This window comes from Salvelinus alpinus, chromosome 27, assembly GCF_045679555.1.
Source record: "Salvelinus alpinus chromosome 27, SLU_Salpinus.1, whole genome shotgun sequence".
Taxonomy (NCBI): Eukaryota; Metazoa; Chordata; class Actinopteri; order Salmoniformes; family Salmonidae; genus Salvelinus; species Salvelinus alpinus.
In genome coordinates this window covers 11,491,842-11,519,561 of record NC_092112.1, presented here as the reverse complement: position 1 = coordinate 11,519,561, position 27,720 = coordinate 11,491,842, and the positions used below count along the sequence as shown (strand labels likewise).

Here is a 27,720-nt window from a genome sequence, read left to right as displayed (position 1 = left end):
GGCTACCTGCCTCTAACCACTAGGCTACCTGCCTCTAACCACTAGGCTACCTGCTCTAACCACTAGGCTACCTGCTCTAACCACTAGGCTACCTGCCTCTAACCACTAGGCTACCTGCCTCTAACCACTAGGCTACCTGCTCTAACCACTAGGCTACCTGCCTCTAACCACTAGGCTACCTGCCTCTAACCACTAGGCTACCTGCCTCTAACCACTAGGCTACCTGCTCTAACCACTAGGCTACCTGCCTCTAACCACTAGGCTACCTGCCTCTAACCACTAGGCTACCTGCCTCTAACCACTAGGCTACCTGCCTCTAACCACTAGGCTACCTGCTCTAACCACTAGGCTACCTGCCTCTAACCACTAGGCTATCTGCTCTAACCACTAGGCTACCTGCCTCTAACCACTAGGCTACCTGCCTCTAACCACTAGGCTACCTGCCTCTAACCACTAGGCTACCTGCCTCACTTAGAGAAAAACACTAAGCATCAGTTATAGTTCTTCATTATTAAGAAACACCACCAAACTAATCTCACTTTTCATTCCGCGGCATCAAAATGAACAACAGTTTTATTGAAGGAAAAAAAGTATTTTATTCTTCAGAAGTGTTGTCCTTATAAATATCCATTATATACAAAATAATATTATAAAACATATAAAGAGCATTTGTGTCAATCAATATTTAAATTAAACTCTGGAAATAATCATAAACAAAAAATAAAAAAAATGACATTGGTTCTGTAACTTCACAATGATAGGCCGTGGTATGACAGTGTCCTTCTATTCGCCTTCATGTCAGGGCTGTTTGGCTCCCAAATTACATCCTATTCCCTAATAGTTCACTACTATAGACCAGAGCCCTATTCCCTATACAGTGCACTACTATACTATCTGGTCTAAAGTAGTGCACTATATAGGGAATAGGGCTCTGGTCTATAGTAGTGCACTATATAGGGAATAGGGCTCTGGTCTATAGTAGTGCACTATATAGGGAATAGGGCTCTGGTCTAAAGTAGTGCACTATATAGGGAATAGGGCTCTGGTCTATAGTAGTGCACTATTAGGGAATAGGGTGCCATTTGGGATGTATACTCCTCCTCTAAATTCCTGTTGATGGAAAAAATTGTATTTCCCACCTGTTTTTCTTTTTGGTGTTTAAGTGCTCCGTGAAGAGACAAGTGTTTAGTTTTAGCATTGAAACTCTTGTTTCGGCTTCTAGTAATTTCCGGCTGCATCTTTTCACCATTTGAATGGAATGAAAAAGTCTGGAGTAGTCCGACCAGGCGTTTTGTTTGGAGTGATTGACAGTTGAGACGTTAGTTTGTTTGTTCAGTCAGACATTCATCGTTCTCAGTGTTTTGTTGTGGTTAGTCTGTGGTTTTCAACCGACTGGTCAGTCGGTTGTTTGCGGTTGGTCGGTCGGTTTCAGCGAGTTGGCTCCACCCTGGACCTTGGGTCTTGCCTAGCTGGTGAATTATACTGGCTAGGGGTTAAAGATCAGTTGAATCTCAGGCACCTCCATTTTGATTAGTTGGCTTTCGAAGTCCCCGATGATTAGGTCGGGCAGGGGTCAACTGAGAGGTCAGGGGTCAACTACGAGCTCCGGCCATTTGTCCCGTTTCACCTACTCTCTCCTCCATTGCTGCCAAGGACAGATGAGTTCAGTTCAAGTTTGTTGTTTTGTTGCTGACATTCTACTAGTTCCCTCCACACTCTGTGCAGTTCAGTCAGTCTTTTTAACCATTTAACAGTTGATTTAACCATTTGTTTTAACCGTTCCCAGAACACAATAGGTTCATGACTGCTACTGTACACGTGTTTGTATACAAAACACTCGGTCGATGTTAAAAGTTCTATAAAGTTCTCAGGCTAGTGTTCATTGGTTCGTTTACAGAGAAGAGGAGAGGTTCGTCCATCTCTGTCTCTCGCTCTTTCTCTTATCGTCTCTCTCTCTCTCTCTCTCTCCATTCATCAAGTGTTCCAGAGCAGCAGTGACATCAGCAGTGACATCAGCGGTGACATCATAAACAGTCTCCAGTCTCTTCTCAGATTTTTGTAAACAATCCAGAAAAATAAAATTCTGCCTCGATTGTGTTTCTCCTCTATCGCTTCCTCGCTTCTTCATACCCCTCACAGCTTATACCTGGGGAGGAAGAGAGGAGAGAGACTTAGAGGCAAGCTGTGGGAACTGAGGAAACAGTGAGGGAACATTACCCTGTTTATCTATGAACAGGGAAACCGCACAGTTCTGTTATCTATTCTTACGGGTACGCTATATGTTTTCAGCTTGGCTCATCCTGCTTTCAATTACACTCAAGCGCTTCTATGTTAAAACATAGGGCTTGTGAGACAAAGTAAAGCTTTACACGTATCTGAAAGCATGTGCAGAGAGAGCAGTCCAGGGGATCCAACTCTGTGGGATGAACGGGGCTTGTTCCAGGTACACTATATCCCCTTTCCAGACCATCAACTTGTCAGTTTGAAGAACGGTGATTTGATACACTTTTATAGTTTTAGTGAGATCATTTCCAAATCAGATTATTTCACCATATTGACTTGGCATACATGATTACGCCATTTAGGCTTACAGGATATTTTCCTGGCTTATGTTTCAGTAAAAAATAATATGTAGTACTTCCACAATGTCTATCTATAAAAAAACATAACATCACCAAGAATAAATGTACTTGACAATAAGTGTGATGTGAAACGCTGTAGAGGGAAACCGCAAAATAAGTACTGATGAAAAAGTATATATATATATATTTTTTGGTATGTATTTATCCTTACCTCTGTTGCTATGACGCACGCCCTCCGCTCCTCTCCTATAACAAAGACGGACTGGTAGATCTGAGAGTCTCGAGGGGAACATATCGTTGATATCCTACACTCCGACTTTTCACTGTGAACACCACAAATCAACACACACATTCAGACAGTCAACCTTTAAAAGTAGAAGCATATGGTCAAACTAGGCATCGGGTGACCTACTGATGGGGGTGGAAAAGAATGTACAGGGAGACAGAGGTATAACATAACAATGGGTGATTCTAATGGCTGTCCCCATCGTAAAATGTTCTAATTCAATCCAAGACAAGAACAAACATATTGTTACAATAATATATTATAAAGTCATTGTTTACACACAGGTGGCTGTCTACCTTACTGTACTCTACTGTACCCTACTCTACTGTACCCTACCCTACTCTACTGTACCCTACTCTACTGTACCCTACTCTACTGTACCCTACTCTACTGTACCCTACCCTACTCTACTGTACCCTACTCTACTGTACTGTACCCTACTCTACTGTACCCTACTCTACTGTACCCTACTCTACTGTACTGTACCCTACTCTACCCTACTCTACTGTACCCTACTCTACTGTACCATACTCTACTGTACCCTACTCTACTGTACTCTACTCTACTGTACCCTACTCTACTGTACCCTACTCTACTGTACCCTACTCTACTCTACCCTACTCTACTGTACCCTACTCTACTGTACTGTACCCCACTCTACTGTACCCTACTCTACTGTACTGTACCCTACTCTACTGTACCCTACTCTACTGTACCCTACTCTACTGTACTGTACCCTACTCTACCCTACTCTACTGTACCCTACTCTACTGTACCCTACTCTACTGTACCCTACTCTACTGTACCCTACCCTACTCTACTGTACCCTACTCTACTGTACTGTACCCTACTCTACTGTACCCTACTCTACTGTACCCTACTCTACTGTACTGTACCCTACTCTACCCTACTCTACTGTACCCTACTCTACTGTACCATACTCTACTGTACCCTACTCTACTGTACTCTACTCTACTGTACCCTACTCTACTGTACCCTACTCTACTGTACCCTACTCTACTCTACCCTACTCTACCCTACTCTACTGTACCATACTCTACTGTACCCTACTCTACTGTACCCTACTCTATTCTACTGTACCCTACTCTACTGTACCCTACTCTACTGTACTGTACCCTACTCTACTCTACCCTACTCTACCCTACTCTACCCTACTCTACTGTACCATACTCTACTGTACCCTACTCTACTGTACCCTATTCTATTCTACTGTACCCTACTCTACTGTACCCTACTCTACTGTACCCTACTCTACTGTACTGTACCCTACTCTACCCTACTCTACCCTACTCTACTGTACCATACTCTACTCTACTGTACCATACTCTACTGTACCCTACTCTACTGTACCCTACTCTACTGTACCCTACTCTACTGTACCCTACTCTACTGTACTGTACCCTACTCTACTCTACTGTACCATACTCTACTGTACCCTACTCTACTGTACCCTACTCTACTGTACCCTACTCTACTGTACCCTACTGTACTGTACCCTACTCTACTCTACTCTACTGTACCATACTCTACTGTACCCTACTCTACTGTACCCTACCATACTCTACCCTACTCTACTGTACCCTACTCTACTGTACCCTACTATACTGTACATTACTCTACTGTACCCTACCCTACTCTACTGTACCCTACTCTACTGTACCCTACTCTACTCTACTGTACCCTACACTACTGTACCCTACACTACTGTACCCTGCTCTACTGTACCCTACTCTACTGTACCCTACTCCACTATACTGTACCCTACTCTACTGTACTGTACCCTACTGTACTGTACCCTACTCTACTGTACCCTACTCCACTATACTGTACCCTACCCTACTCTACTGTACTGTACCCTACTGTACTGTACCCTACTCTACTGTACCCTACCCTACTCTACTGTACCCTACTCTACTCTACTGTACCCTATTATACTGTACCCTACTATACTGTACCCTACTCTACTGTACCCTACTCTACTGTACTCTACTGTACTGTACCCTACTCTCCTGTACCCTACTGTACCCTACTCTACTGTACCCTATTATACTCTACCCTGCTCTACTGTACCCTACTCTACTGTACCCTACTCTTCTGTACTGTACCCTACTCTACTGTACCCTACTCTACTGTACCCTACTCTTCTGTACACTACTCTACTGTACTGTACCCTACTCTACTGTACCCTACTCTTCTGTACCCTACTCTACTGTACTGTACCCTACTCTACTGTACCCTACTCTTCTGTACCCTACTCTACTCTACTCTACCCTACTCTACTCTACCCTACTCTACCCTACTCTACTGTACCATACTCTACTCTACTGTACCCTACTCTTCTGTACCCTACTCTACTGTACTGTACCCTACTCTACTGTACCCTACTCTACTGTACCCTACTCTACTGTACCCTACTCTACTCTACCCTACTCTACCCTACTCTACTGTACCATACTCTACTCTACTGTACCCTACTCTACTGTAGCCTACTCTACTGTACCCTACTCTACTGTACCCTACTCTACTCTTCTGTACCCTACTCTACTGTACCCTACTCTTCTGTACCCTACTCTACTGTACTGTACCCTACTCTACTGTACCCTACTCTACTGTACCCTACTCTACTCTACCCTACTCTACCCTACTCTACTGTACCCTACTCTACTGTACCCTACTCTACTCTTCTGTACCCTACTCTACTGTACCCTACTCTACTGTACTGTACCCTACTCTACTGTACCCTACTCTACTGTACCCTACTCTACTGTACCCTACTCTACCCTACTCTACTGTACCATACTCTACTCTACTGTACCCTACTCTACTGTACCCTACTCTACTCTACCCTACTCTACCCTACTCTACTGTACCATACTCTACTCTACTGTACCCTACTCTACTGTACCCTACTCTACTGTACCCTACTCTACTGTACCCTACTCTACCCTACTCTACTGTACCATACTCTACTCTACTGTACCCTACTCTACTGTACCCTACTCTACTGTACCCTACTCTACTCTACCCTACTCTACCCTACTCTACTGTACCATACTCTACTCTACTGTACCCTACTCTACTGTACCCTACTCTACTGTACCCTACTCTACTCTACCCTACTCTACCCTACTCTACTGTACCATACTCTACTCTACTGTACCCTACTCTACTGTACCCTACTCTACTGTACCCTACTCTACTGTACCCTACTCTACTCTACTGTACCCTACTCTACTGTACCCCACTCTACTGTACCGGTATAAATCTTGGCTCTGGGATTTGACCTTATTCTGTGGTTTACAAGCCATAGGCAATCCAATTTGAAGAAGACAATACTCTCTGATCATTGGCTGATCACTTCCAACAAGTTGGCTACTTTAAAATGGTGGCAGCCCCATAAACTCAACATCTATAGTAAAATGTGTTATATCCATATAGAGTCCTCTATGTATCTGTATGATTTCCAGTTGTCACCGAAATGCCTTATATTTTGCACCAAATAAAAGTAGGTAAAGAATTTGAAAGATGTTGAACATCGAAACAACATCATTAATAAGATGCATAATTCAATCAATCAACAAGTTTCAGATTCATACGATCAACATTGAACATTTTACAGAAAACAAGAGATAATATTACTCTCAATTCAATTTAAAAGATTTTTAGAATCAGTTTTAAAACAATGTTTTCTACTCATTTGTTAATTTGGTATACAAATAACATATAAAAAATGTTTTAACTGTAATACAAGGTTAATCAAAATGATTACTATTGTTTATGGTTCTACTTTTACTGAGACTTTTTCACCGTTTCCGTAGTGACAGTGTGTGAGGAGTAGAAATGTCTACCTGACATATCCTGTAAGACGTAAAAAAGCTGAATGTTTGGAAAAAATAATCAGTCTTTTTTTCTCTCTTTTTTCCCCCCAATTTCATACCACTTCTGTACAATCACCCTTCTACACACAGAGAGACAGGGGGAGGGGAGTATGGCTCAGCAACAGTCAAACATATTAACTGTGTGCAAATTAAGACCAGTATTGTGTTTCTAAGGAGTCTGTCTGTTGTGGTCTGTTTTTAGTAAAAGTCTTTGGAGAAAATGAGATTAAAAGATCATTTGAAATCATTAGCAAGCTAGAAGCTTGGAGGTCGGGGATTGGGGGTTATGGTTTAAGTCGTCGGACTTGACTGTTGATCCTTTGGGTGGGTGGGAGGGTGGGGGTATCAGAAAAGATGTAGAGCCCATAGAATGGCCTTGACCTTTCACACACATATTGAATTGCGGCTGTAAGTATAGAGCTGTAAGTATAGAGCTGTTTTCAAGAGCTGTACTGAAACAGTTTCCTAGAGCTGTAAGTATAGAGCTGCAAGTATAGAGCTGTACTGAAACAGTTTCCTAGAGCTGTAAGTATAGAGCTGTTTTCAAGAGCTGTACTGAAACAGTTTCCTAGAGCTGTAAGTATAGAGCTGCAAGTATAGAGCTGTACTGAAACAGTTTCCTAGAGCTGTAAGTATAGAGCTGTACTGAAACAGTTTCCTAGAGCTGTAAGTATAGAGCTGTAAGTATAGAGCTGTACTGAAACAGTTTCCTAGAGCTGTAAGTATAGAGCTGTAAGTATAGAGCTGTACTGAAACAGTTTCCTAGAGCTGTAAGTATAGAGCTGTACTGAAACAGTTTCCTAGAGCTGTAAGTATAGAGCTGTAAGTATAGAGCTGTACTGAAACAGTTTCCTAGAGCTGTAAGTATAGCGCTGTACTGAAACAGTTTCCTAGAGCTGTAAGTATAGAGCTGCAAGTATAGAGCTGTAAGTATAGAGCTGTACTGAAACAGTTTCCTAGAGCTGTAAGTATAGAGCTGTACTGAAACAGTTTCCTAGAGCTGTAAGTATAGAGCTGTACTTAAACAGTTTCCTAGAGTATAGAGCTGTAAGTATAGAGCTGTACTTAAACAGTTTCCTAGAGTATAGAGCTGTAAGTATAGAGCTGTACTTAAACAGTTTCCTAGAGTATAGAGCTGTAAGTATAGAGCTGTACTTAAACAGTTTCCTAGAGTATAGAGCTGTAAGTATAGAGCTGTACTTAAACAGTTTCCTAGAGTATAGAGCTGTAAGTATAGCGCTGTTAGTAGCCTATGTCTCAATGTGTCATTGCAGAAGCAGTTGGCTAGTTCTTCATGTTTGCAGATGTGGTCTAACATTTCAGAATCAAGATAAAACTCATCGAAAAGCTTAATTTAGACCAAAAAAAACTGCTTTTCTTACCTGTACATTCTACTCAGCGGTATTTTCTCTTCTAAACACTTGTCGTAGATCACATGACTTTTTCTTTTATCCTCTTGCGACGTATCATCCTTCAACTCCTTTGACTTTGCGTTACTATACGAGTCCAATTGATAGTTCTTATGGATGAAGTTTGACTTCTCTGATTCGCAGTCCACTTCCAATCCAACCTTCTGATTGGTGTTCTTCAGCTGGGAGGCGGGGATTAGGTTATCCCTCTGTACATCTGATAGGTTGTTCATGGTCTCCCCATCTCCCCTGTCCCTGCCGGTCTGCCTGTGGATGTGCCGTAGAGCCAGCCCAACCATGCATAGCAGCACCAGTAATGCAACCAGCCCTACAGCCAAGGAAACTGCCGCCCACTGGAAGCCATCTTGGCCCTCTCCATTGATCCTCTCCCCACCCACCGGCAGGGTCACAGCAAAGAACTGGCAGCGTGATCCGGTGAAGCCAGCAGGACAGATACAGGTGGCAGGGGGTTTCCCCGGCCCTCCTCCTCCCCCTGTGCAGAGCCCACCGTTAAGACAGTGGCGGATGGAGCACTCGTCCAGGCTGCGGTCGCAGTTTCGTCCGGCGTACCCCGGGGGGCAGGCACAGGTGTAGTCGTTGATGCGGTCCAGGCAGGTCCCTCCGTTGGTGCAGGGGTTCCCGGCACACTCGTTGATGTTGATCTCACAGCGTTGGCCGGTGAAACCGGAGCGACAGCTACATAGACGCACGCCACCGTGGATCAAACACAGACCGCCTGGGGAGAGACACAAGGGGTCAGGGGTCAGGGTCTTGGAGGAGAGAACACGCATGCAGACATACACAATAGGCCCTGTCCAGAAACAATCACTACTTCCCACTACGTCACTACTTCACACTACGTCACTACACACTACACCACTACGTCACTACACACTACACCACTACTTCACTATTTCACACTACGTCACTACTTCCCACTACGTCACTACTTCCCACTACGTCACTACTTCCCACTACGTCACTACTTCCCACTACGTCACTACTTCCCACTACGTCACTACGTCACTATTTCACACTACACCACTACTTCCCACTACGTCACTACTTCCCACTACGTCACTACTTCCCACTACGTCACTACTTCCCACTACACACTACACCACTACATCACTACGTCACTACTTCCCACTACACACTACACCACTACGTCACTACACCACTACGTCACTACTTCCCACTACGTCACTACTTCCCACTACGTCATACTATGTCACACTACATCACACTACATCACTGTGGTTAGAGCATTAGGCCAGTAACCGGAAGGTTGCCGGATCGAATCCCCGAGCTGACAAGGTAGAAATCTGTCGTTCTACCCCTGAACAAGGCAGTTAACCCACTGTTCCCCGGGCGCCGAAGACGTGGATGTTGATTAGGGCAAGCCCCCCCCGCACCTCTCTGATTCAGAGCGATTGGGTTAAATCCGGTAAGACACATTTCAGTTAAAAACATTCAGTTGGACATCTGACTAGATATTCCCCTTTTCCCTTACTTCCCACTACACACATCTTGAGGTCTTGGTAACCATCAGATGCGAAGTCTCAAGTCTGAAATATTCTGGCCTTTCCCTTCATCACTAAATCCATGCACCACAACAAGCATCTGAAAGGTCACCCTGAACCAAGTCCATGTGGATTTGATATGTATCACATTATTTGTCCATTACATTTACATTTAAGTCATTTAGCAGACGCTCTTATCCAGAGCGACTTACAAATTGGAAAGTTCATACATATTCATCCTGGTCCCCCCGTGGGGAATGAACCCACAACCCTGGCGTTGCAAGCGCCATGCTCTACCAACTGAGCCACACGGGACCACAACAGTCTTTTCCTTCATCCTCTGTTCAAACTAGTACAGGCTTGACTGAATGAACAGTATTGGGTGACATTCCTTGAAGCCGACTGGAAGCCATCACATGTTTACATCCAGCACAATAGACACACAGTTCCCACAGATTTCTGTTGTTCCATAACAATCCAGACTGCCGGCCCAAGCGGAATTCAGGAGAAGGGAAGAAGCGGAGGAGGGGGGAGAGAGAAGAGCGGGGGAGAGAGAGATAGTAGTTCCATCACACACTTCCAACCTACCTGAGGAATTCAGGAGAAGGGAAGAAGGGGAGGAGGGGGGAGAGAGAAGAGGGGTGGAGAGAGATAGTAGTTCCATCACACACTCCCAACCTGCCTGAGGAATTCAGGGGAAGAGAAGGGGAGGAGGGGGGAGAGAGAAGAGGGGGGAGAGAGATAGTAGTTCCATCACACACTCCCAACCTGCCTGAGGAATTCAGGGGAAGAGAAGGGGAGGAGGGGGGAGAGAGAAGAGGGGGGAGAGAGATAGTAGTTCCATCACACACTTCCAACCTACCTGAGGAATTCAGGAGAAGGGAAGAAGGGGAGGAGGGGGGAGAGAGAAGAGGGGGGGAGAGAGAGATAGTAGTTCCATCACACACTCCCAACCTGCCTGAGGAATTCAGGGGAAGAGAAGGGGAGGAGGGGGGAGAGAGAAGAGGGGGGAGAGAGATAGTAGTTCCATCACACACTTCCAACCTGCCTGAGGAATTCAGGGGAAGGGAAGAAGGGGAGGAGGGGGGAGAGAGGAGAGGGGGGAGAGAGATAGTAGTTCCATCACACACTCACAACCTGCCTGAGGAATTCAGGGGAAGGGAAGAAGGGGAGGAGGGGGGAGAGAGAAGAGGGGTGGAGAGAGAGATAGTAGTTCCATCACACACTTCCAACCTGCCTGAGGAATTCAGGGGAAGAGAAGGGGTGGGGGGGGGGGGGGTGGGGGTGGGGGGGGGGGGGGAGAGGCCGTAGCATACCGTTGGCACAGGGAAGAGATGTGCACTTGTCCACTCTCTTCTCACAGTTGAGTCCTGTGTATCCGGGAGGACACTCGCAGATGTAGCTATGCCCGTTGTCCTTCTGATGGCACTGTCCGCCGTGGAAGCAGGGGGAGTCAGCACAGGTCAGCAGGCTGTGTTCACAGTGAGAACCCTCGAAGCCCTGCGGACACGAACACCTGTAGCCAACATCCAGGTTCTATAAAGGGAGAGAGTTAAGATCTCAAAGGTCAAGACAGTTTGGATTACAGTCGTTTCTAAAAATGCAGTCCTTCCTTCCTCTCACATTAGTTCTGACAATAACTCTGCCATTGTCCCTTTTAGGCTGGGTATTTAGTGGGTCACCTTGGTCCAGGCAGCGTAGTTCTAACCCAGTACCTTTAAGTACATAACATGACCAAATGTATGTGGACACCTGCTTGTCTAAACATCTCATACCAAATTATTGAGCATTAATATGAGGTTGGTCCCTGCTTTTGCTGCTATAACAGCCTCCACTCTTCTGGGAAGGTTTTCCACTAGATGTTGGAACATTCCTGTGGGGACTTGCTTCCATTCAGCCACAACAGCATTAGTGAGGTTGGCACTGATGTTGGGCGATTAGGCCTGGTTCGTAGTCGGCGTTACAATTCCTCCCAAAGGTGTTCGATGGGGTTGAGGTCAGGGCTCTGTGCAGACCAGTCAAATTCATCCACACCGATCTCGACAAACCATTTCTGTATGGATCTCGCTTAGTGCGCGGGGGGCATTGTCATGCTGAAACAGGAAAGGGCCTTCCTCAAACTGTTGCCACAAAGTTGGAAGCACAGAATTGTCTAGAATGTCATTGTATACTGTGACGGTGCCACGTTGAAAGTCACTGAGCTCTTCAGTAAGGCCATTCTAGTGACAATGTTTGTCTATGGAGATTGCATGGCTGTGTGATCGAATGAAATAGCTGAATCCAGTCATTTGAAGGGGTGTCCACATACTTTTGTATTTATAGTGTACCCATCTACTCATCAGTTCTGACAATATTGCCACTTTTTGTCGCTTCTAGCCTGGGCATTTAGTGACTTGTAGGGGGCCATCTAGCACGTACTCCTTAACACTTCTTGCAACTATAGGGGGTGCTGTTCCGCATTAGCATTTTTTGGTCTCCAAATTAAACTGCCTCGTGCTCAATTCTTGATCGTACAATATGCATATTATTGTTATTATTGGATAGAAAACACTTTCTAGTTTCTATAGCCGTTGGAATTTTGTCTCTGAGTGGTACAGAACTACTTCTACAGCACTTTTCCTGACAGGGAGTCAGATTTCAGAAATTTTGACCCCTGATCTGGGGTCGGTTTTAAGGTGCCAGTAGATGCTATGGAGAAACCGACACTGCCTACGTCTTCCTCTGGGTGTCAGTACGTCATCACGCTTTGAATGGAGTCGATTGCACAATCAGAGCCACTATAAAACAAGAAAACGTGGAAGTACCGTCCTTTCCTTCGCGCGTCTTACGCAAGATGGACATCGGGCTTGCCTCTTTCCAAATGGTTGTTTAGCCAGTGATATTTCTCCGGTCATGTTTTTAGTCGTTATAGTTGTTAAAAACATCATAATGTAGTTAATTTGAACCGTTTTATAGCAATTTATATCCGTTTAGTGCGATTTTGAGGAATTTCTTTGTCGTGCACTTTGAAGCTTTGGTCACGTTTCGGGGTCTCGGTCGATGTTAGTGGACATTTCGAAGGACAGAGAATATCTATCGACCAAAAGAAGATTAGACCCAAGAAAGGATACATTGCCCAAGAATCTGATGGAAAATCACCTCATAGTAAGAAATATTTAATATGATAAATCGTTGTTCTGTCGAAATATTTTAAACGCATAATTCGCCATTTTGTTTGTTATCGCTTCACTTGGCGAACCCTGTATTGCACAGTAAGGATAATTTTAGAAATGTAAATCAGCGGTTGCATTAAGAACTAATTTGTCTTTCGATTCCTGTCAACCCTGTATTTTTTAGTCAAGTATATGATTAGCTTTCGATTAAACTAGATCACTCTGAAAGATGACGTCCGACATTTTGAGCCTTGATTTGCTAGTATTTTCATTGTGTAACCACGGTCTTGTATGGCTAAATATGCACATTTTCGAACAAACTCTATATGTATGTTGTAAAATGATGTTACAGGAGTGTCATCGGAAGAATTCTGAGAAGGTTAGTGAAAAAATTAATATATTTTGGCGATGATTACGTTATAGCTCTCTTTGGCTTGAATCGATGCTCTGGTAACGTTTGCACATGTGGTATGCTAACTTATCGATTTATTGTGTTTTCGCTGTAAAACGCTTAGAAAATCTGAAATATTGTCTGGAATCACAAGATCTGGGTCTTTCCATTGCTATGCTTTGTCTATTCTTATGAAATGTTTTATGATGAGTAAATTGGTCATACACGTTGCTCTCTATAGTAATTCTAGTCGAGTTGTGATGGTCGGTGCAATTGTAAACTGTGATTTCTACCTGAAATATGCACTTTTTTCTAACAAAACCTATCCTATACCATAAATATGTTATCAGACTGTCATCTGATGAGGTTTTTTATTGGTTATTGGCTATCAATATCTTAGTTTAGCCGAATTGGTGATAGCTACTGGTGGAGAGAAAAAATGGTGGACAAAGAAATTGTGTATTTTGCTAACGTGTTTAGCTAATAGATTTACATATTGTGTCTTCCCTGTAAAACATTTTAAAAATCTGAAATGGTGGCTTTATTCACAAGATCTGTATCTTTCATCTGGTGTCTTGGACTTGTGATTTAATGATATTTAGATGCTACTATCTACTTGTGAAGCTATGCTAGCTATGCTAATCAGTGTGTGGGGGGGTGGGGGGTGATCCCGGACCCGGGGTAGAGGCTCATGAAAGGTTAACGGGCGTTCCTGCAGGCATTGTCCCATCTAACGAGATCATCTAGTGCTTACTAATTCACAGTGCAGAGTCCTCCGTTCCTACAGGGGCTGTCCCTTCTAACCTGTCTATCTAACCACTTCCTCCACGGTGCTGTCCCCTTCCTCCACGGTGCTGTCCCCTTCCTCCACGGTGCTGTCCCCTTCCTCCACGGTGCTGTCCCCTTCCTCCACGGTGCTGTCCCCTTCCTCCACGGTGCTGTCCCCTTCCTCCACGGTGTTGTCCCTTCCTCCACGGTGCTGTCCCCTTCCTCCACGGTGCTGTCCCTTCCTCCACGGTGCTGTCCCCTTCCTCCACGGTGCTGTCCCCTTCCTCCACGGTGCTGTCCCTTCCTCCACGGTGCTGTCCCCTTCCTCCACGGTGCTGTCCCTTCCTCCACGGTGCTGTCCCCTTCCTCCACGGTGCTGTCCCTTTCCTCCACGGTGCTGTCCCTTCCTCCACGGTGCTGTCCCTTTCCTCCACGGTGCTGTCCCCTTCCTCCACGGTGCTGTCCCCTTCCTCCACGGTGCTGTCCCCTTCCTCCACGGTGCTGTCCCCTTCCTCCACGGTGCTGTCCCCTTCCTCCACGGTGCTGTCCCCTTCCTCCACGGTGCTGTCCCTTTCCTCCACGGTGCTGTCCCCTTCCTCCACGGTGCTGTCCCCTTCCTCCACGGTGCTGTCCCTTTCCTCCACGGTGCTGTCCCCTTCCTCCACGGTGCTGTCCCCTTCCTCCACGGTGCTGTCCCCTTCCTCCACGGTGCTGTCCCTTTCCTCCACGGTGCTGTCCCCTTCCTCCACGGTGCTGTCCCTTTCCTCCACGGTGCTGTCCCTTCCTCCACGGTGTTGTCCCTTCCTCCACGGTGCTGTCCCTTTCCTCCACGGTGCTGTCCCCTTCCTCCACGGTGCTGTCCCTTTCCTCCACGGTGCTGTCCCTTCCTCCACGGTGCTGTCCTTTCCTCCACGGTGCTGTCCCCTTCCTCCACGGTGCTGTCCCTTCCTCCACGGTGCTGTCCCTTCCTCCACAGTGCTGTCCCTTCTAACATATCTATCTAACCACTGCTTACCGTGCAGAGTCCTCCGTTCCTGCAGGGGTCGCTGTCACACTCCTGCAGCTCCAGCTCACAGTTGACCCCAGTGAACCCAGGGGGACAGGTACAAGTATAGCTGCCTTGACCCGTGTTCATACAGGTCGCCCCGTTCACACACGGCTGGTGGTGCGTGCAGAAGTTCAGGTCTGAGAGGGGAGGGAGCAGAGAGGTCAAAGGTCAAATAAAGGTCAAATATAAGGTCAAATACTGTACATGTATCGTGGGGTTAAATCATTTGACACACTTGATAAAGAAGAGCAATATTTTAACATTTTATATCATACCCCCAAGACATGCTAACCTCTCACCATTACAATAACAGGGGAGGTTAGCATGTCTTGGGGGTATGATATAAAATGCTAACCTCCCCTGTTATTGTAATGGTGAGAGGTTAGCATGTCTTGGGGGTATGATCTTTGACCCTCTGTAACTTTCTCATCATTATTCACAATTCTTTCACGATTATCCGCAATCATGGTAGCATCCACATGAATGTAGAAGTGTTTACAAAAATATTATGTTGTTATTTACAATAAAAGTGACTCAAAAATGACACAATATATTATTTACCATTAATTTCTATTGGGCACAAGATAATCTGAAACAACCAAAACAAACTGCAAATGCATCCAACAAGTTTTGTAGAGTCACAAGCTTGATGAAGTCATTGCATGCTGGGAATAGAGGACTAAATACTTAACTTCTGACTACTTTATTTTACTTTAGGGGTCTCAACAATTTTGACCTCTAACTTTTGAGAAACAAGTATTACTTGTTAAACAAAATCACTTTCTCTGAGCAATTGTATTATTATAAAACAATATCATTTCCCCCCAAAAAATGTGTATGTAAGGTCAACATAATGTACTGTATGTAAGGTAAAAATAACTTCCTGTATGTAAGATCAACATAACGTCCTGTATGTAAGGTCAACATAACTTCCTGTATGTAAGGTCAACATAACTTCCTGTATGTAAGGTCAACATAACTTCCTGTATGTAAGGTCAAAATAACATCCTGTACGTAAGGTCAACATAAGGTCAACATAACGTCCTGTATGTAAGGTCAACATAACATCCTGTATGTAAGGTCAACATAACATCCTGTATGTAAGGTCAACATAACTTCCTGTATGTAAGATCAACATAACGTCCTGTATGTAAGGTCAACATAACTTCCTGTATGTAAGGTCAACATAACTTCCTGTATGTAAGGTCAAAATAACATCCTGTACGTAAGGTCAACATAAGGTCAACATAACGTCCTGTATGTAAGGTCAACATAACATCCTGTATGTAAGGTCAACATAACATCCTGTATGTAAGGTCAACATAACTTCCTGTATGTAAGGTCAACATAACTTCCTGTATGTAAGGTCAAAATAACGTCCTGTACGTAAGGTCAACATAAGGTCAACATAACGTCCTGTATGTAAGGTCAACATAACATCCTGTATGTAAGGTCAACATAACTTCCTGTATGTAAGGTCAACATAACGTCCTGTATGTAAGGTAAACTACTAAATCAAACAGATTAGTCCACTAACATCTTTTCTTCTCATAGAAAATAAGTGTACAGGAAAATCCTGATGAGCTCACCAGTGATAGTGGACGAACACAATAACAGCTGATAGATAATGTTGACATACAGATTCATGTCAACGTCTTCTCTATTTTTTGGGGGATTCTTTTAGAGTCAGTATTTGACTCAAAAACATAATTTATTGCACATTTTCTGATATGTTTCAGTCAGATTTCTCTGTGCAACTACGATGGTGATGATGAAGATGTGTTCTTGCCTTGGTCACAGAAGAGCCCTCCCCAGCCTTCCTTACAGTTACACTGCCATGGCTGTTGGCAGGTGCCATGCTTACAAGCTGGGTACTTCTTACACTCATCACAGAACGGACCCTGCCAACCTTCTCTGCACCTGGAGACACAGGAGAGGTAATGTACCATTAAAAACTCTGCAATTCAGGTAAATGTTTCTCCATCAATACCATACATTTATCTATACATTATTTATTGACTGACTGATTGGTTAATTACATTGATAGGTTTATTTGTTAATTGGTTGATTAAACATAACTGTACAACAGTGCACTGCAACCAACCATGTTGTAACAGCCAATAATCTACAGTATCCCTCTAAGACAGAGTGCAGAACACTTGACTATAGTTTTATGACTACAAGGACCAATTTTATGCATTTTCCCTTTCTGCAGAAACCCCTCTATACAAATGTTCATATGGAGTCGATTATTCTACTCTAGACTTTGTGTGAGCTGCATACTTATAGTTCTGACCAAAGTCTTGAGAGAGAGAGAGAGAGAGAGAGAGAGAGAGAGAGAGAGAGAGAGAGAGAGAGAGAGAGAGAGAGAGAGAGAGAGAGAGAGAGAGAGAGAGAGAGAGAGAGAGAGAGAGAGAGAGAGAGAGAGAGAGAGAGAGAGAGAGAGAGAGAGAGAGAGAGAGAGAGAGAGAGAGAGAGAGAGAGAGAGAGAGAGAGAGAGAGAGAGAGAGAGAGAGAGAGAGAGAGAGAGAGAGGTTGGCTGCTTGATATTGAGCTTTGGAAAATAGATTGCTTTCTGCTGAACAGTTGACATCACATGGAATATAAATATTGGACCAGTTTAGAGAAATAGTAGCACTAAATACTGTCTCCTTCACACACACACATTTTATAATTTCTATATTACTTACACACACTCTCCAGGTCTGGAGCAGTTTCCGTTTCCTTCACTGCATCCCACCAGGCAGATGGCTGTAACACACCAATAGATATATATCCAGGGGTCATCTATAGTGTTTCAAACGTTATTCATCCAGTGGATGTACATCAATCTGACTACACTATGTGCATCTGAGCCTCAGTCACGATAGGCAAAGCTATCATTACAGTAACTCATGTACATCAATCTGACTACACTATGTGCATCTGAGCCACAGTCACGATAGGCAAAGCTATCATTACAGTAAGTCGTGTACATGAAAAGAGCGACAATTTCCAAGGATATTATAGCCTACTGATGTTATGGACTTCTGAACATTAGCCTACATCATGAAATATTATTTCAACCCCCCAAAAATGGGCCTTTATCATAAAATACACAAATGATGTGCTTGCATGTGTATAGGCTATGATAAAACTAAGCTATAATAGCCATTATGCATTCTAAAAGCTTCGTTATAACCTGGATGGTTCCAGCCCTGAATGCTGATTGGCTGGACAGCCATAGCATATCAGACCGTACGACAAAATATGTATTTTTACTGCTCTAATTACGTTGATAATCAGTTTTATAATATCAAAAAGGCACTTCAAGGGGGGTTGTGGTATATGTTCAATATACCACGGCTAAGGGCTGTGTCCAGGCACTCCGTTTAGCAGTGGTATATTGGCCATATATCACACGTCAGGCTACTTAAGCATTAAGGCCAATCTCCATCATAAAATCTATTCATTTCAGCCGTAAGGCTTCTTCTTCAAAGGGCAGACAGACACAAGCTCCAACTGAACCTGTCACACCACCCAACTGCTACAGCGGGACCATGAGGACTCTCTCTCTCTCTCTAGCTCTCTCTAGCTCTCTCTCTCTCTCTCTCTCTCTCTCTCTCTCTCTCTCTCTCTCTCTCTCTCTCTCTCTCTCTCTCTAGCTCTCTAGCTCTCTAGCTCTCTCTCTCTCTCTTTCTCTCTCTCTCTCTCTCTCTCTCTCTCTAGCTCTCTCTAGTTCTCTCTCTCTCTCTCTCTCTCTCTCTAGCTCTCTCTCTTTCTCTCTCTTTCTCTCTCTCTTCTCTCTCTCTCTCTAGCTCTCTCTCTCTCTCTCTCTCTCTCTCTCTCTCTAGCGCTCTCTCTCTTTCTCTCTCTCTCTAGCTCTCTCTAGCTCTCTCTAGTTCTCTCTCTCTCTCTCTCTCTCTCTCTCTCTCTCTCTCTCTCTCTCTCTCTCTCTCTCTCTCTCTCTCTCTCTCTCTCTCTAGCTCTCTCTCTCTATCTCTCTCTCTCTCTCTCTCTCTCTAGCTCTCTAGCGCTCTCTCTCTCTCTCTCTCTGTGTGTGTGTGTGTGTGACACCGATTCCGGTTGGATAGGCTGGCGACCACCGGTAAACGGCCGGGTTAGTCCTAAACAGATGCCCGTGCTCAATAGCGGACAGCTGCCACCATTGTTGTTCCTTGTCTGCGCGAACCGTACTTGCAGTTGCTATGCGGCCCACGAGCCCCCAACAATAGGGAGACTACAACTTCGGTGGCGCGTGGCGGATAATAACGTAGCGATTAACCCCAGCGCATGCTGCTGCAGCCCGTGTTCCGCCAGTGACGTTCAAACTGCCCGGGATTAAATGACCAGGAACGCGCTCTACTTTCAGGTAGTAGTAGTATGGAAATACAAGCTCCTCTCTCACAGCCAGGGAGAGCGACTACGGACGGTAGGTGGGTATGTAATTGCTCTGGTCAAGGATTTGGCGCCACGGTCAAAATGCAACCATAACACATGCCAATTTCTCCTTCACGGCCAAGTGACGCCGATGACAGATCCCTTGTCACACTGCGGTTCAAACTGACTCAAACAAACAAATGGTAAAGATTTATGTTTTAAAATGGTCACCTGAAATGTTTTCTCTGATGAATTTGTTTTGGTAAAAGAGGCATAAACATCAACCTCTAGTAACTGGTGCTAACCCCTCCTCCCAACACTAACCCCTCCTCCCAACACTAACCCCTCCTCCCAACACTAACCCCTCCTCCCAACACTAACCCTGCCTCCCAACACTAACCCTGCCTCCCAACACTAACCCTGCCTCCCAACACTAACCCTGCCTCCTAACACTAACCCTGCCTCCCAACACTAACCCCTCCTCCCAACACTAACCCTGCCTCCCAACACTAACCCTGCCTCCCAACACTAACCCTGCCTCCTAACACTAACCCTGCCTCCCAACACTAACCCTGCCTCCCAACACTAACCCTGCCTCCCAACACTAACCCTGCCTCCCAACACTAACCCTGCCTCCCAACACTAACCCTGCCTCCCAACACTAACCCTGCCTCCCAACACTAACCCTGCCTCCCAACACTAACCCTGCCTCCCAACACTAACCCTGCCTCCCAACACTAACCCTGCCTCCCAACACTAACCCTGCCTCCCAACACTAACCCTGCCTCCCAACACTAACCCTGCCTCCCAACACTAACCCTGCCTCCCAACACTAACCCTGCCTCCCAACACTAACCCTGCCTCCCAACACTAACCCCTCCTCCCAACACTAACCCTGCCTCCCAACACTAACCCTGCCTCCCAACACTAACCCTGCCTCCCAACACTAACCCTGCCTCCCAACACTAACCCTGCCTCCCAACACTAACCCTGCCTCCCAACACTAACCCTGCCTCCCAACACTAACCCTGCCTCCCAACACTAACCCCTCCTCCCAACACTAACCCTGCCTCCCAACACTAACCCTGCCTCCCAACACTAACCCTGCCTCCCAACACTAACCCTGCCTCCCAACACTAACCCCTCCTCCCAACACTAACCCTGCCTCCCAACACTAACCCTGCCTCCCAACACTAACCCTGCCTCCCAACACTAACCCTGCCTCCCAACACTAACCCTGCCTCCCAACACTAACCCTGCCTCCCAACACTAACCCCTCCTCCCAACACTAACCCTGCCTCCCAACGGGCACTAACCCTGCCTCCCAACACTAACCCCTCCTCCCAACACTAACCCTGCCTCCCAACACTAACCCTGCCTCCCAACACTAACCCTGCCTCCCAACACTAACCCTGCCTCCCAACACTAACCCTGCCTCCCAACACTAACCCTGCCTCCCAACACTAACCCTGCCTCCCAACACTAACCCCTCCTCCCAACACTAACCCTGCCTCCCAACACTAACCCTGCCTCCCAACACTAACCCTGCCTCCCAACACTAACCCCTCCTCCCAACACTAACCCTGCCTCCCAACACTAACCCTGCCTCCCAACACTAACCCTGCCTCCCAACACTAACCCTGCCTCCCAACACTAACCCTGCCTCCCAACACTAACCCTGCCTCCCAACACTAACCCCTCCTCCCAACACTAACCCTGCCTCCCAACACTAACCCCTCCTCCCAACACTAACCCTGCCTCCCAACACTAACCCTGCCTCCCAACACTAACCCTGCCTCCCAACACTAACCCTGCCTCCCAACACTAACCCTGCCTCCCAACACTAACCCTGCCTCCCAACACTAACCCTGCCTCCCAACACTAACCCCTCCTCCCAACACTAACCCTGCCTCCCAACACTAACCCTGCCTCCCAACACTAACCCTGCCTCCCAACACTAACCCTGCCTCCCAACACTAACCCTGCCTCCCAACACTAACCCTGCCTCCCAACACTAACCCTGCCTCCCAACACTAACCCTGCCTCCCAACACTAACCCTGCCTCCCAACACTAACCCTGCCTCCCAACTGGCACTAACCCTGCCTCCCAACACCAACCCTGCCTCCCAACACTAACCCTGCCTCCCAACACTAACCCCTCCTCCCAACACTAACCCTGCCTCCCAACGGGCACTAACCCTGCCTCCCAACACTAACCCCTCCTCCCAACACTAACCCTGCCTCCCAACGGGCACTAACCCTGCCTCCCAACACTAACCCCTCCTCCCAACACTAACCCTGCCTCCCAACGGGCACTAACCCTGCCTCCCAACACTAACCCTGCCTCCCAACACTAACCCTGCCTCCCAACACTAACCCCTCCTCCCAACACTAACCCTGCCTCCCAACAGGCACTAACCCTGCCTCCCAACGGGCACTAACCCTGCCTCCCAACACTAACCCTGCCTCCCAACACTAACCCCTCCTCCCAACACTAACCCTGCCTCCCAACGCTAACCCTGCCTCCCAACACTAACCCTGCCTCCCAACACTAACCCTGCCTCCCAACACTAACCCTGCCTCCCAACACTAACCCTGCCTCCCAACACTAACCCTGCCTCCCAACACTAACCCCTCCTCCCAACACTAACCCTGCCTCCCAACACTAACCCTGCCTCCCAACACTAACCCTGCCTCCCAACACTAACCCTGCCTCCCAACACTAACCCTGCCTCCCAACACTAACCCTGCCTCCCAACACTAACCCCTCCTCCCAACACTAACCCCTCCTCCCAACACTAACCCTGCCTCCCAACACTAACCCTGCCTCCCAACGCTAACCCCTCCTCCCAACACTAACCCTGCCTCCCAACGCTAACCCTGCCTCCCAACACTAACCCTGCCTCCCAACACTAACCCTGCCTCCCCACACTAACCCTGCCTCCCAACACTAACCCTGCCTCCCAACACTAACCCTGCCTCCCAACACTAACCCCTCCTCCCAACACTAACCCTGCCTCCCAACACTAACCCTGCCTCCCAACGCTAACCCCTCCTCCCAACACTAACCCCTCCTCCCAACACTAACCCTGCCTCCCAACACTAACCCTGCCTCCCAACACTAACCCTGCCTCCCAACGCTAACCCCTCCTCCCAACACTAACCCTGCCTCCCAACGCTAACCCTGCCTCCCAACACTAACCCTGCCTCCCAACACTAACCCTGCCTCCCAACACTAACCCTGCCTCCCAACACTAACCCTGCCTCCTAACACTAACCCTGCCTCCCAACACTAACCCTGCCTCCCAACACTAACCCTGCCTCCCAACACTAACCCTGCCTCCCAACGCTAACCCCTCCTCCCAACACTAACCCTGCCTCCCAACGCTAACCCTGCCTCCCAACACTAACCCCTCCTCCCAACACTAACCCTGCCTCCCAACACTAACCCTGCCTCCCAACACTAACCCTGCCTCCCAACACTAACCCTGCCTCCCAACGCTAACCCCTCCTCCCAACACTAACCCTGCCTCCCAACGCTAACCCTGCCTCCCAACACTAACCCTGCCTCCCAACACTAACCCCTCCTCCCAACACTAACCCTGCCTCCAAACACTAACCCCTCCTCCCAACACTAACCCTGCCTCCCAACACTAACCCTGCCTCCCAACACTAACCCCTCCTCCCAACACTAACCCCTCCTCCCAACACTAACCCTGCCTCCCAACACTAACCCTGCCTCCCAACACTAACCCTGCCTCCCAACACTAACCCCTCCTCCCAACACTAACCCTGCCTCCCAACACTAACCCTGCCTCCCAACACTAACCCTGCCAACTGGCTGTTCTCCCTGTGATAGTACGAGTTCATTCAGTATCGGTTCTGTCCAAAACATAGAGAAGAGAAGCAGCTGTTGTTTTTGTGCTCATTTATAGTGCACTAGTACCTGTGTCTTAAGCATATTGTGGGTTTTGTCCTCATATTCAGCAAGCAGCTCCTCTCTAACAGCATCTCTTTGTTCCCTAGGGCCTACACACAAGGCTGACTCCTTCTCATACACTTACTATACATGCCGTAGTCCTCAGAGATGACCTCTTAGACCAATGTAGCATGGCAAACATGCCCTCATATCCACACTGTTATTTCTGTGGCCCTTTTAATGTGCATAAAGAAAATAAATACTTCCTGAGTACGTAGTAGGTTAACATACTGGGGGGGGGGCAACACTATTCTCATTCTGTCTCATATCTATTTATCCCTCTATCTCTCACAGGACCAGTGCATCAGGCTTTCAACAAAACCCTGAGAGACTGTGGCATTCATCCCGCCGCTGCCACCAATGTAGCGATTGAGGAAAACCAAATCAAATCAGCCTTGAACCAGTTACGAGTACCAAGTGCTGTGCCATTTAACAACCCAACCTCTCGGCAGAGGCCACAGACCACCTATATACAAGTAAACCACAGCTACTGTACACCTTTCACTCGCTCTCTGAAAACGATGTATCAACAAGCTCGGGAAGAACCAAAAGCACAGCGAAACTATACTCATGGAAGAAACAGTACAGCCAAAATGCATCAAAAACGATGACCAAGCTTGCTAGAAGGAAAAAAAACACTGTCCTATAGTAAAGGCCTATAATCATTGAAGAAATTGTGATTGTATATACCCAACATATTGGTCAAAGACAAGTGTGACATGGACTCTGATAGGCCAGTGGGGATGAGTTTTTTTTTGGGGGGGGGGTTCGATAACGGTTGGTTTCTCTCGGGTTGCTTACGTTCTTCGCAGTATTCCCCCTTCCAGCCGGGCAGACAGGACAACTGGCCATCACGGTCGCAGGTGTAGTGGCCAAAACGGTCGTCCCTTGGCGTGCATATTTTGGAACAACTTTCTCCGTAGTAATTGTCATTGCAGATGAACCGGTAAGAATACCTTATCTCTGTCTGTCGGGCGCTCTGAACATCCAGAGACCAGGCGGTCCCTACACCCAGCTGTCTCTGGATGGAAAAGAAACTAATCAACATCTCTGGGTTGCTGGTGTCTGGAGAGAGAGAGAGGAGAGAGAGAGAGAGAGGAGAGAGAGAGAGAGAGAGAAAGAGAGAGAGAGGAGAGAGAGAGAGGAGAGAGAGAGAGAGAGAGAGAGAGAGAGAGAGAGAGAGAGAGAGAGAGAGAGAGAGAGAGAGAGAGAGAGAGAGAGAGAGAGAGAGAGAGAGAGAGAGAGAGAGAGAGAGAGAGAGAGAGAGAGAGAGAGAGAGAGAGAGAGAGAGAGAGAGAGAGAGACAAGAGAGCATTAGTAAACATCTTGTCATGTACACTTTCTCAGCCCAGCACCACACTGTTGAAGGATGTTTGTATATCTCACAAACATGTCTAGAGAACATGCATTAGTTACATCAATCAATAAATTACTTTTTAGTTGTCACAAAGTGCTTTTTTACAGTAACACAGCCTAGACGCCAAAGTGAGATCCAAAAGGAAGCAGTCTGTTTTCTTACAGGCATGTTGGAAAGTAGTCTTCTGTGTTAAAATCATGTTTCACATACATTGTCTAACTGGGTCTAATGACGCCTGTTACGGTATTCAATATAAGCCATTGTTCTCCTATCATTCAAAATATTCTATCTCGTGCCATATCTCATATCATACGATTGAAATATCCTAGACCTATTTCGATGTGAAAACATCATGCGTGCTCCGTTCACTGGTCTTGGTTTGAATATGTACCCCGCGGCCCTACAGCCTGCCCTTACACAGATCAGAGGGCTTCTTATCAAATCTCATATGAACAAAACCATAAGGGTTTTAGATGAACAATAAACTGAGATTAAAATGTCCTCTTCCTTTCTGTCGTCAAAAAAACAAACCTTCCCAGGCCGCGTCCAATGGGCGGAACAGAGCAAGGTGTTAAATACAGGAAGATGTAGTCACATATACTTGGCAGGCTCTGTGTGTTCTCACCAAAGCCCTCAACTCGTTCCCACGCCAGAAATACACCGCAGGAAGTCACATTGTGTTGGAGCATAAGAATGAAAAAGGTGTTTTGAAGCTGAGCAACAAAGGGCTGCATAAAGGAGTAAAAATATGAAAAGAATATAGGGAACAATTAACAATAAGGGGAATGGATCAACGATAGTGAGAAGATACTCATTATGGGATAAAAGTTTGACACTTAAAAGGTGCATTAGTTACAGAGGGACTATTTGTGAAATGTGTAGAAAGGTCGCCCTCTTGTGGCGTTGAATAGATCGACTTACCAACAGGTAGATCTGTTGAAGATGAATACCAGGCTTCAATTATCAAAGAAAACGATCCCTAAGGACAGAACGCATCCAGTCATTAGAAAAGATCACTCATAATCCAGTTGGTACAGGCAATATAATACATTTGACAACATCACACTTTATCACAGATAAAATTGAGCGCAATTCAAAAAACGAACTGTCTGTTTATGCATGGCTATACAATTTAGGATTGTACATTTGCATCGAGGCAAACAGGTTATATAGTAGGTCATACCGCTGTGTGGTGCATTTAGAAATAAACAACGTTGTGTGTTGTGTGTCAATCCTCTGTGTGTGTGTGTGTGTGTGTTTGGTTATACACACAGCATTACCTAATGATGGATTATCTCATTACTCACCAATAACTGGTGCGCTTTCTGTCCAAACCAATCACAACCCGCCTGCTTCACAACACAACAACACTGACCTTGGCATGGAATACATTCAACTAGTAACATGGACTACATATAGGCGCTCTGTCTTACCGGCCATCCAAAGTTGAACGGTAGTCGGATGGGTCTACTGAAAGCTCCCCCGTCCATGGCGCTAAAGGAGTTGGTCCCTAGCACCGGTGTCAAGGCATTTCCAAAGATACAGTCACCTGGCGACACTACCGCCTGGTAGTTCTTAAGACAAACACGAAAGAAAGTCCTGCAGTTGAGCCTGCACGAGTTGCCATTCTCCAGCAATCCTTTGCTGTTTTTAAATTCATGTAGATCGATCTCAAAAACACCGGATCCAAATACCTAAAAAAAAGAGAAGAGAATATATGATTTTTCTGAAAACACCGTTACGCACACGCTAAAATAGACCCTTTCCTTGGAATAGGCTATGTCGAGTGATCATTCGTTGAGGAGCTCCTGTAGGGTATCCGGCAGATTCCTCCTTACCTGTGTCAGTACAGTGGTGCTGAATGCGATGGTAAAAGTGAACCAAGTTGCCATCCTTCTCGCTTATCCAGGGCAGTCGCGTCACCCGCCAATATATTCCAAAGCCCACTATTCCAAAGTGTTGGGAGGCGAAATACAAATAAAAAAAGCAGAAAGAAATAACAAAATATAAATCCTCCTTCTCGTTCCACTTCGTTGTTTTTCCGTAATTAGAATCTTTGTTGGATGTTCCAACCTGCCAAAGTAATATGTTTTAGAATTCCCAGGTTGTCCAAAAGAGGTAAAGGTTTAATAACGGAAGATCAATATCCATTATCTGATCCCTCTCTGTTCGCGCTGTTCTCCTCTTCGCTTCCACAGTGGTACAGTACAGTACTCCACAATGGTTACGTCGGTGTGTGTGTGTGTGTGTGTGCGTGCAGGACGATGCAACACCACTGTCTTGTTTTGGTACTTGGCGCGTCAGTGTTGCGCTGCGCTCCGTGGATGTCTGTTCACCGTGCGTCTTATTACTAGTGAATGAACACTTGGGAGTGACGTCTCCCCCAATTTATAGACTCGTGCTGCGCTGCTCATTAGATAAACTGTCAATCGAGACGTTAACGCCGCCCACTTTATATGTTCACCCACCCTCCCTCCCTCCTTCCTCCGCTCTCCAAAAACAATGATATCCAGATTCGAATACTCAACAGTACTGCGCTGTGCTGACTGACTGACGACCGACCGAATGTCGACCGACCAACAAAAGAGCATCGATTATTCACAAGCTATAGCATCTGTTCACGTATTTACAATGCGCACGAGAGAAGGAAGAGAGGTTTCACGCTGCACTTTTATTCCCCAACTGTTATCTTGACAGGAAAGCTGACACTTTAGAATGAAAAGCAGAAAGTAAATTACTGTCCCTAATCTCCATGCACCCTTTCTTCGGTTCGGTTCCACTTCATTGCACGGTTAATTGTGTTCCACCTCATTGACAGCACCGAAGAGCCATTTCCTGACCTCTGGGCTGGGCTCGAGGGGTAATGCTCGCAAGGCAATAAGGAACTAAATTACTTTGTTATTAAATGTTCTTGAATTGTTCGTTTTATAATAAACAATGTTGTTAAGGTCTTTAACTTTATTTTGG

General features: G+C 46.2%; 1 protein-coding gene across 1 annotated transcript; it reads right to left on the bottom strand.

Annotated features, from left to right (window-relative positions):
* Positions 1-493: 493 nt before the first annotated feature.
* LOC139555959 (delta-like protein 4) lies at positions 494-27,118 on the bottom strand. Its single transcript, XM_071369378.1, has 11 exons — positions 26,592-27,118; positions 26,187-26,447; positions 25,675-25,732; positions 24,198-24,461; positions 17,749-17,809; positions 16,848-16,978; positions 15,026-15,195; positions 11,016-11,235; positions 8,150-8,912; positions 2,794-2,905; positions 494-2,146 (listed from the first exon to the last, which is right to left on the bottom strand). Exons 1-11 carry the CDS (start codon positions 26,643-26,645, stop codon positions 2,141-2,143), a joined length of 2,100 nt encoding a protein of 699 aa, XP_071225479.1. The 5' UTR covers positions 26,646-27,118; the 3' UTR covers positions 494-2,140.
* Positions 27,119-27,720: the final 602 nt, after the last annotated feature.

Bases quoted from the DNA above. Each gene is read 5' to 3' on its own strand.
- LOC139555959 (XM_071369378.1), bottom strand. From the start codon at position 26,645: ATGGCAACTTGGTTCACTTTTACCATCGCATTCAGCACCACTGTACTG. The intron at 16,979-17,748 runs GTAAGTAATATA...CTGTGTCTCCAG, and splicing joins TCCAGACCTGGAGAGTGTGT to GTGCAGAGAAGGTTGGCAGG. The intron at 15,196-16,847 runs GCAAGAACACAT...CTCCCCTCTCAG, and splicing joins AGGGCTCTTCTGTGACCAAG to ACCTGAACTTCTGCACGCAC.